The 10,835-nt window shown below is 53.8% G+C and overlaps 1 protein-coding gene across 4 annotated transcripts in view; it reads right to left on the bottom strand.

Annotated features, from left to right (window-relative positions):
* CNDP1 (carnosine dipeptidase 1) overlaps positions 1 to 9,858 on the bottom strand; it is a 29,681-nt gene extending 19,823 nt beyond the window's left edge. The window contains exons 1-3 of one of the 4 annotated variants that reach the window (XM_082640314.1): positions 9,623 to 9,858; positions 6,239 to 8,847; positions 2,085 to 2,210 (exon numbers count right to left, since the gene is read on the bottom strand). In XM_082640314.1, the coding sequence (XP_082496440.1) occupies positions 2,085 to 2,168 (84 nt within the window). In that variant the 5' untranslated portion in view covers positions 2,169 to 2,210; positions 6,239 to 8,847; positions 9,623 to 9,858. The other 3 variants (XM_082640312.1, XM_082640313.1, XM_082640315.1) reach the window with 3 other exon arrangements.
* Between the last annotated feature and the right edge of the window lie 977 nt (positions 9,859 to 10,835).

Below are 10,835 nucleotides of genomic sequence, written 5' to 3'. Positions count from 1 at the left end.
AAAACTTTTACCATTTCCTCAGCGATAAGGCACTAGGAGCATCTCTTGTTCTAATATTTGGCCTTCGACGCTGGGTCCTGACACAGAGCTCCTAATGCCCTTGGGATTTCCCAGGTGAAAAGGAGTGTGCTTTTGTTCTAGTGAGGAACTCTGGAGGTTCCTGGGCATGTGGGCCGGTCACCAGAAAGACCGAGCCGTGATCAGACGCTCAGAACTTCCAGCCCCAGCTCCCCACCTCGGGGTAAGGACGGCGGGCTGGAGATGGAGCTAAGAATCGGTGATGCCTACGTGACGAAGCTTCCATGAACATCCCTGAGGCTCGGGGTTCAGAGAACTTCCGGGCTGGGAAGGGGTGCCCTGCAACCCACAGGACAGAAGCTCCCGTCCCGGGCAAACGTGTGGAAGCGTGTCCCTGAGTTCTGCAAGCTGTTCTAGCAAACGATGAGCCGGAGGAGGGGTCACCAGAGGCCCTGATCTGTAGCCGAGTCAGGCAGAAGTGTGGGCAACCTGCGGACCCACCACCAGCTACTGGCACCTGAGGTCGGCATCGGGGTAGGGGTGACACTACCTCCAGGAAGACAGTGTCAGAGGTGAGCCACATCACAGGACACCGGGGGGGCCCACAGAGAACTGGAGACTTGCTCGTTGTGCAGGAAACCCACACTCTGGGGACAGAAGAGGAAACACGTCTTTCTCGGTGAGGACGGAGTGAGAACGTGTACACGGGAGGCCCAGGCCGCAGCCTCGCCCCACGTGTACTCTGTAACCGCTGCTGATTCTCAACATTAGGAACAATCCTTCCCGTTCCAGGGTCCGTACCTGAGCTGCTTACACTGGGACAGCCGCAGTGTTTATTAAAAACCACACATGTGGGGCTTCCCTGGGGGCGCAGTGGTTGAGAGTCCGCCTGCCGATGCAGGGGACGCGGGTTCGTGCCCTGGTCTGGGAAGATCCCATGTGCCGCGGAGCGGCTGGGCCCGTGAGCCTGCGCGTCCGGAGCCTGTGCTCCGCAACGGGAGAGTCCACAGCAGTGAAAGGCCCGCGTACCACAAAAACAAACAAACAAACAAAAAAAAAAAACCATATATGTGATTTTAGACTCTACTTCCTAACTTATTTTAGTTTGATTTCTACCCTGGTTGTAGCACTTCTATTTTTATTGTAAAGAAATGTATTTGATCTGAAGGAATATTGTGTTTTACATTTTTAAACTGGAATTTGTAGGGCGGATGCTGCCAAGTTAGCGCTAAACTTAATGGACTGGGAGTATCTGAGGCCGCTGCACAGAGCAGCGTTTGGGCTGAAAGGCCCACACTGGTGCATGCTCCCACCGCATGCCTTTTCTCTCCCCGCTGTGAATTCCAGCCTGCACTGTGAACCCCAGTCAGGTTTCAACGTCCCAACAGGCACTTACATCAAGTTAACACGCCCACACAAGGAAGGATTCCATGAAGGTCAAGCTTAGGCACCGCAGCTTGGACACTGAGCTTTGTGCTTTAGTATGAATCATGGGGGATTCACGTCTGTTTGCACAGTAATATTCCTGACATGGGTTGGTTGACCCAATAAATGTACACTGAACACACATTGTGTGCCAGACACGGTGTCGGGGGCTCAGGGTCCAGGGTCCAGGGCGGCCTCAGGGAGTTCCCGGGCGGTGGAGGTGGGCCAGGCGTGCCAGGGGCACAGGAGAGCCAGCAGGAGGAGAGGGACGTGCCAGGTGGTGACGGAACGGGGAGGATGCATTTCAGCTCATTTTGCAGGTGGAGAGGGTCCCTGAAGGGGAGGATGGGCCACCTGACGACGGTCCAGAGCAAAGGTGAGCCCAGCGGAGCTTGCTGGTCATTGCTAAACAGACAGCCCTGGACCAAACGTGCTGGGAATGCCCGTTATGGAAGAAATGGCCGGAAGGGATCTCTTACCTGAACCTAACCAACATTTATCATTCTAAGTCAAAGAGGAGTCACAGGCATTTTAAATGGAGTTGTCGGGCAAAAAAATAATCCACATCTCCCAGCAAATAACCATTCTCCCAGATTCCCAAAGGGCACATCCAAGCATTTTGTGCGTGCCGTGTCTCTCACCTGTACAAATTCATCCTGATGGAGATCGATGTATTGGAAGACCTTCTCTAGCAGCCCGGTGGGTGGGGAGGACGGTGAGAACATGCCTCCGTCCAGCAGCAACAGGAAAGCAAGGAGAGATGATGCCTGTGAGCACGTGACAGGGGGGATATTTTAAAATAAGGACCAGGTTTTGGACTTTCCACCTTTCAGATACTTCAAGAAAGTTAATGTTATCCAACACAGCTGATTCCAGTCTTCTGAACTAAAATAACACAAGGTAGTAGAATGGGAAATATATTTTTTGCTGTATCTTCACCCAAACCCTTCATGTGCAACGCTAAGGAATTTTAATAAAATAGAAACCAAGTTAACAAGCTTGTATTTAAGCAATGCTGTTGTTCGGTTATTTCCTATGACACAGTCTTTCCTATGGGTTCACTTCCTATAAAGCTAAGTCAGCTCCCTACATCCCAGGTGCTAAGCGCAATAGTTATAAGAGAGAAAAACGTGAGATAATTAAAAACAACAACAACAACAAAAAAAACAGCAACAAGACTTCTTTGTGTGATTAACCACTTTATGTAACATTAGAAAAGGACTGACTAAAATCCTGTGCAGTGCTATAGGGTTTCTTTCCATCCGCTCCTGAGGTTAGAATACTTTGAGAAGAAACTTACAAGCCACGCTGTGATGAATAACATCGCAGGACTGGCGATCACGTGGACACTGCTGGCCACGGTCTCTGCCTGGGAGCCCCCGGGCCGTGGCTTTCTCCTCTTTCCCTCCCACCAATCTGGCCTCTCTGCTTCCATCCCTGACGGGTCCCTTCCTTCCTCTACCCAAGACCCCATTTCCTCCCTCCCCCCTCTCCCTGTGACCCCTTCCTAGTCTCCTCCAGACTCCCACAGCAGGCTGCAGGCTGGGTGCAAAGCAGAAAAACTGGGTCCAGAGAGAGGAGGACTTCCAGGTTGCAGACTAAACTAATTATCTTCTTCCAAACCAACTCTTCCTTCTGGATTGGCGCTGTTCATTTCTGAAATAGACTTTAGTCTTTAGAGACATCTTAGGTTCAGGCTGCTTCTTCCCTTGGCCTCCAGTTGCAGGCACCGACAGAGCCAAGGTGAGGACTTGGGTCTAGAATATAAAGAACTACTACAACTCAGTAGGAAAAGACAAATTACCCCAATTAAAAATGGGCAAAAGATTTGAATAGACATTTCTCCAAAGAAAACATACAAATGGACAACAAGCACATGAAGAGATGCTCAACATCGTCAGCACCAGGGAAACGCAAATCTAACTGCGACGCGACAACAGTTCACACCACTCAGGATGGTTAAAGTCAAAATGCCAGATGCCAACAAGAGCTGGTGAGGGCGTGGAGGGATTGGAACCCTCGCGCACTATTGCTGGGGATGTAGAATGGTGTGGCTGCTTTGGAGACAGCCTGGCAGCTCCTCAGACGATTAAGCGCAGCGTATCTTACGGCCCAGCAATCCCACTCCTAGGGGTGTGCCCAAGAGAAATGAAAACATACGTCCACACAACAACTTGTGCTTGCATGTGTACAGCAGCATTACCTGTAATAGCCAAAGCTGGAGACAATCCAAATGACCAGTAATGAACGACTGAATGAACAGAATGTGGTACAGACACACAACGGAATATGACTTACCCGTAAAAAGAAATGAAGTATTGACACGTGCTACAGTACGAAAGAACCCGAACACATTACGTTAAGTGAAAGAAACCAGAAACAAAAGACTACACATTGGATCAGTCCGATGATGTGAAATGTCCAGAATAGGTAAATCCTAAGAGACAAAAGTAGATTGGTGGTTGCCTAGGGCTGGGAGGATTGGGGGAAAATGGGGCATGACTGCTGAGGAGTTGGGGATTCATTTTCAGTGATGAGAATGTTCTAAAGTTGATTATGGCAGTCATTGTGCAATTCTGAATGTACTAAAAACCACTGAATTGCAATGCACACTGTAAGTGGGTGGATTGTAAGGAAAATGAATTGTATTGCAATACAGTTGTTATAAAAATAATAATAATAAATGTAAGCACTCATTCAACAATATAAGTATATTACTGAGCATGAGAAATGTCTATAAAGGAAGCTAAGGTGAGGGTAAAATCAGGGTCAAAGCGAGCCATGCTCCTCCGTGAGTGGATGAAGCACTTGGTCCAGCAGATGGCGCCAGTGAGCTGTTCAACATTCCCCCATCCTCCTCCGCGCCTCCCAATTCACCTTCTGAGGGCAACTAAGTCCCGTGGGCAGAGCCTAGAGCCAGGGGCTGCGAGGGCCCAGGAGGAAAAGGCCCCTGCAGACCCACAGTGGCAGGACGATGAGGTTCGTGCAAATGGAGGAGGAAATTTTTTGCAGCCGATCCATCTAAATTAATATTTGAACTGTTATTTTTATTTTTCATTCATTCAATTTGCATTAAAAATTATTTGGGGGCTTCCCTGGTGACGCAGTGGTTGAGAGTCCGCCTGCCGATGCAGGGGATATGGGTTTGTACCCCGGTCTGGGAAGATCGCACATGCCGTGGAGCGGCTGGGCCCATGAGCCATGGCTGCTGAGCCTACGTGTCCGGAGCCTGTGCTCCACAACGGCAAAGGCCACAACAGTGAGAGGCCCGCGTACCGCAAAAAAAAAAAAAAATTATCTGGGGGCTTCCCTGGTGGCGCAGTGGTTAAGAATCTGCCTGCCGATGCAGAAGACATGGGTTCAAGCCCTGGTCCAGGAAGATCCCACATGCTGCAGAGCAACTAAGCCCGTGCACCATAACTACTGAGCCTGTGTTCTAGAGCCCGTGAGCCACAACTACTACTGAGCCCGTGTGCTAAAACTACTGAAGCCCGCGTGCCTAAAGCCCGTGCTCTGCAACAAGAGAAGCCGCCGCAATGAGAAGCCCGCGCACCACAACGAAGAGTGGCCCCCGCTCGCCGCAACTAGAGAAAGCCCGCGCGCAGCAACGAAGACCCAATGCAGCCAAAATAAATAAAATTAATTAATTAAAAAAAATATTTGGTGCTCCTCACCAGTGAAATGAAAGGAAAACTTGAAGAGGAAAAGGAAGCCAGAGGAAAAGGAGAGGAAGGAAAAACCTCGATTGTGAGGACCAAGAGTCCTTCCTGAGGGCTGAGCTTCCATCAGGTTTGTTCCTGGAGATATGGTCCTGCCCACAGGGCCTGCACCACCACACCCCTCACCCCCAGAGCCCTCCCCCGCTATCTGTCTCCCTTCTCCATTCGCCATGAGGCCCACAGAGACCGGCTGTGGGCACTCATCCTGCTCTTAGGATCCGGGTGGGACCCCTGGGCATCCTTCGGTCTGCTCCTGAGTCTCTTGTGTTCCTAATCCTTCTGTTTGTTTTCTTGGGTTATAGTCATGCTTGACCTGAACGAATCACCCAACAAAACCCTGGGGACTTAGAAAGGGTATTCCTGGCCTTGGCCTTCGCAGGAAGGAGCAGTCGCTGGAGAAGGCAAGGTGAGGGTGAGGGTCAGGGAGCAGAGACGGAAGCCCAGGTCTTAGTGTCCTCCTGGGGGGCCGGTGGCCCAGCCTGGGCTGCAGGACCTTGCAGAGGGAAACCCCTTTGCTCCAGAGACTCCTGTTAATTCCAGCTGGTTGTTCTCAGACTGGGAACTGATGTTCCATGTGCCCCTGTGCTGAGTACTTACATTTAAATGTAAGGACCTACTGACTTCTCAAAGTCAGGCCACACCTCTGCGGTGTAACCATCCCCCACCCCATCCTTCCCCTAATCCAAAGAGCTTTACTTCCTCAAAGCCTCGCCTCCCACTGGACAGGCCTCAGTGGTCACTCTGCTCTCTCCCAGCCCCAGCCAACTACTGGAGACAGTTAGGTGAGCCGTGTACCTAGCTGACAGCGGCCTTGAGATCCCATGGGCTGCCTCAACCAATGACACTTCTCTATCTCCTGCCACGAAAACAGCAGGCATCTCAGAAGGAGCCTGGGTGGTTGTTAGTTTCTGATGCTGAACAGAATAAAGAATAGAAAATGAAAGCGCTCTCACCCCACACAGCCTGGGCCAAGGGAGTCTCCCCGGGTACATACAATGACCCATCAGCCAAACCCTTTTCCGCCCGGAAGAAACTTTAGTGCCAGCATCAACCTGGATGCCAAGAATTCTACTTACCGAGTCCTTTAGAGTTCGGTGTGACTTTTACAGAGGTCGCTCTGCTGGTGTCTGCTTGGATGAATTTTATAATACAGGAAAAATGCTTTGTTAGCCTAGTCTATCTCACCATGAGAGGATTAAAAACAAAAATTCCAAACCAAAACACAGGCTTTTCTGGCTTGTGTTCATTCCTTTGACGGCTCTGAACTGAGCCCAGCGGTTCCTGCTGAGGTTAACCAGTCCTGCAGGCTGGCGAGGGCGTGGCTTTCAGAGGGCAGCCTGGACTCACGCCAGGGCCAAGGAGGCAGTTTCAAGGAGCGGAACGCCCCAGAATGTCCCAAGAACTGCAGTGTGTCCACCATGCTCTCATGGGGTCTGCCGGGCGAGTCTGACCCCAGAGAGGAGGGGTCAGTGGCCGAGCCTCACTCCCAGACCCTGAAGTGACCGGCGCGCCGCATACAGGCGGCTGGGACGCCAGCACAGGCTCGGCAGGGCCGCGGAGGGCAGAGGTCACCAGAAGCGGGGACTGAGGAGGCCCTGAGCGCCAGCCTGGGGAGCAGGTGGAGCTGAGAACAGGCTCTGCCCCTCCCTATGGCCGACAGCCGGCTGCGGGCAGGGGCCACAGGCTCCAAAACGGGCACAAAGCACCACCACGTGCCGCCAGGAAGGGCCCGAGGTCAGTTCCCACAGCGGCCGGCCCTTCGAGGCCCGGGGCTCCGGAATGCTCCATCCGGGGCGGCAGGCAGTCAGTCCAAAGACCCGGCTCCTGACGGCGGGGGCCGTGTTTCTCCACCGCCTGTGGTCTTTGCCAGCGGGGAGCCGGCCGCCTGCACAAGCTGCGGGGACCAGGAAGCTGGCCTGCCAGTGAGCGAGGCCACCTCTTCCCATCTGGCCAGGGGCCTGAGCCTCTCCTGACCTCAGCCTGAGGGACCGCCGGGGCTCGCTGCCTCTGGAGCCTCTGTCTTCTGGAAACATCGGCAGCACAGAGACAAATATGCGGAGCAGAGACCCCTCTGCTGTTTCTCCCACAGACAGGCAGCCACGTCCACCGAGTCGGGACAGAGGGTCTGAAACGGTGAGAGCGCCGTCAGCACTTAGAGCTGGACGGTGAACTCCTCAGAGGCGAGCCTGTGGCTCTGATCCCGCACCTGGAACCCAGGGCTCCCGCTCCGAGGGGAGGGTGTCCATCCCGAGCGTCAGTGGTGCGGGGCCCGGCCTGGAGCCCAAACCTGCGGTGAACCTGAGATCTTCAGAGCTCCTGGCTGAGCCTACACCACAGCCGCCGCCCCCTTTTCCTTCTTCTAGATCCCTTTTGAGGGATTTCTGCATAAGACTGTTAACAGAATAAATCTAAAATACCTGTAGGAGTGACTGAACGATCTCAGGGCACAAGAGGTGAACTCAGGGCGTTCCGGCAGCAGAAAGAGAGGGCGTAGGGGAATGGGATGGCGGGGCTGAGGTCAGTGGGACCCGAGGGGCAGGGAGACCCAGACTTAGAGCCGCAGGAGGGTGACCAGGGAGGAGCAGAGACGCCTCGGCGGGCGGGAGAGGAGGACAGGGCTCCGGCAGGACCGGTCCGAACGGAGCCGTCACCGGAGGACACGTCTGCCTTTTACCTAGAGACTCCTTTAAATCTTATCTTCTAAAGCTGAGGTTCACAGCACAAACTTGTTTGGATTTCAAAACACGGGGCTTTATGACCTTCAACACTGGGAAGCAAGGTCCCAGCGATAAAGGGAAGGCTTGGCCTCCTCCTGAATCAGTGCCACGGGCTACTGGGCAGCTGGGGACGAAAGTTCAACAGGTGAAAGGTCAAGAACGAGGGCCATTTCCAGGACAGGCAGGAACTCTTCAATCCCTGTGTCCTGCGCTCCTGTAGCTGCCGGAACCCAGTGCCACGGGGCTTGGTGGCTTAGGACAACAGGAGTTCACACGCTCACAGTTCTGGAGTTAGAACTCAAAGGTGTCAGCAGGGCCACGGCCCCTCCAAAGGCTCTGGGGGGGGGTCCTTCCTGCTCTTCCCTCGGGCGTGGCTGGCAGTCCTCGTGCTCCCTGGCTCACAGCCTCGTCCCTGCCACCTGTGTTTCTGTCTTCACCTGCCCTCCTCCTGGGTGCATCCCTGCCTCTTCTAAGAAGGACTAGGCAGTGGCTTTGGGGACCACCCCAGACAGGAGGACCTGATTTTAACTAATTACATCTGCAACGGTCCTCCTTCCAAGTAAGGCCACATTCTGAGGTTCCAGGAAGACATGGATGTGGGGCCATTATCTGACCCAGTTACACTCTGTTAGTCTCTCGTCGCTAATACTCTCTTATTTGCTTTTTTTTTTTTTTTTTTTTTTTTTTTGCGGTACGCGGGCCTCTCACTGTCGTGGCCTCTCCCGTTGCGGAGCACAGGCTCCGGACGCACAGGCTCAGCGGCCATGGCTCACGGGCCCAGCCGCTCCGCGGCACGTGGGATCTTCCCGGACCGGGGCACGAACCCGTGTCCTCTGCATCGGCAGGTGGACTCTCAACCACTGCGCCACCAGGGAAGCCCTGTAGTTTGTTTTAATCATTAACCTTTCTTTTTGTTTCCTTAGAAATGCTTCGTATTAAATAGCTCGTTGCTTGCACCATAGAGAGCCCTGAATGAGATACAAGTAGATGAGTGGTTGCTTAGGGACGGGGCAGGGAGAGCGGAGTAGGAAAGGAACTGCTGAGGAGTGCAGGACTTCTCTGTGAGGGGATGAAAACAGCCTAAAATAAACTGTGGTGATGGTCACATATATCTGTGAATATACTAAAAATTATTGAAATACATGCTTTAAAAATGCAGATTCCTAGACCTCCACCTCAAAACTATTCACACTAATGTTTTGTGGGGGGGGCAGGAAGCAGAGTTCAGAGTTCAGAGTTCAGAGTTCAGCGAGAAAGGGCAGCGCACTGTACCTGGGTGTGTAGAGTTCTCCACATCACCCTCTAAGCGGTACTTGGACTTTTGCATTCAGCTGCTGGAAGTTGTGCTCTGTGGTTTTGATAAGAACATTGCTTTTCGTGGGAAGAAAAGGTGAGTATGGAGAAGTGTGCCGTTGAACGTCTAGGTCACCCCACCTGCCGGGGCCTTGTGTCAGCACCCCGGACCCCAGCGTTCACTGAGGGGAACTGGCTTCCAGGTACTGTATAAGATGCTTGAAAATAATGCCATTGAATTATTTGTTGGAACGTACAGCCACCCAAAGCGTGCCGATAAACTACTCCCAAATGCCGCAGGCTGAGACAGGCAGCACCTGAGAACATGTCTAAGTGCAGGTGGGGATCCGCTCCGTAACCTGCCTCACAGGCGTGGCCCACGCACCGTTCGGCAGGCGGAAGGCTAGCACGCTGCTCCCCTGGACTCTGGGCGGTGGAGGGTGTACTCACCATCCTTCCTACTTTGGGATCCATTGGGCGGCAGTTCTGTGGTCTCAGCAATTCCCCCGGACCTCGAAGGAAAGTGGAAGAGGAGGTCTCACCAAGGCCCTCAGCTGGTCACATTAAACACCCCCCCACGAGGTGCCTGTCTGCGCCCTCCCTGTTCCCCCAGAGGGAAGACAAGGCTGGAATAGTGGACCTATTCACGTTCGGAAAACAAAGCTGCTTCAGAGACACGCGTTCAACTCGCCAGCAGAGGGAGAGACGATGCGCCTCGCGTGCACAGACATGGGATGGGGCAGTGGCCCGGAAGTCATCTGATGTCGCTGGAGGCCAGGGAGGCCAGCCCAGGACGTGCGTGACAGCCCGGGGGCTTTGCCTGGCATGTGTGGAGGGCGTCACCTTTGGCAGGGAGCAGGTGCACGTGCCCAAGGCCGGCAGACCTAAGGGAGGCCACGTGAACACACGCTGTTACCTTTGGCAGGTGACACCTCGGCCCTGCAGTGGCACTGTGACCCTAGGACGCGTCAGCATGACAGGCTGGGCGTCAGTCTGCTCCGGCTGCCATAGTGAAGCATTTCTCAATAAGACCAGGCAGGGTATTCTCGTTAGTAGTCAGCTTCCTGCCGTGGAGTAACACCACTCAGGGTCACAGCTGGGGAACGCCTCTCCTCCCACGGGACAGTGGGATGAGCGCATTTCATGAGCACCGAGTAAAGCTTCTTCCCCTAACTTGAAACTAGAGTTAAAGTGCACTGACCCTGGGCAGGTAGCTCCAAGGGCTCGGTCCCTGGAGGGCGCAGGGGGACTGGTACCAGACTGCTTTCCTGGACAAGCCTCCCCGAGGACCAGCAGCATGAGTGGTGAGGATGGAGATGAGGAGGCTGCAGCTCACAGCGCTGCTGAGGACACTGTGGAGGCGACTCCAGGGGCGAGAAGGAGGAGGGCCCGGGCAGTGAGGGAGAGATCCAGGGGCTGAAAGCACGGCTTCCACTCCATCCTGTTAAGTGTCAGGTGTGACAGGGCCCAATAAACAGCACCCCTGTCCCCCATCCCAGGCCCGGCCTATGAGTCAGGAGGGTCAGCAAAGTAGACAAAACACAGACTTTATGATAAACAAGGGCCCGGTTCCTTCGGGGAGTTTAGTGTGGCCTCCTCCCTCAGCTGGGCCGAGGGACTCTGCTGTTTAAACCAGTCTGATGGGCTCCTCTGCGGCTCGGCA

This window comes from Mesoplodon mirus (assembly GCF_964341445.2).
Source record: "Mesoplodon mirus genome assembly, chromosome: 13".
Lineage (NCBI taxonomy): Eukaryota > Metazoa > Chordata > Mammalia > Artiodactyla > Ziphiidae > Mesoplodon > Mesoplodon mirus.
Note: the sequence above shows the minus strand (reverse complement) of the source record. Positions and strands in the feature narration are given on the sequence as shown.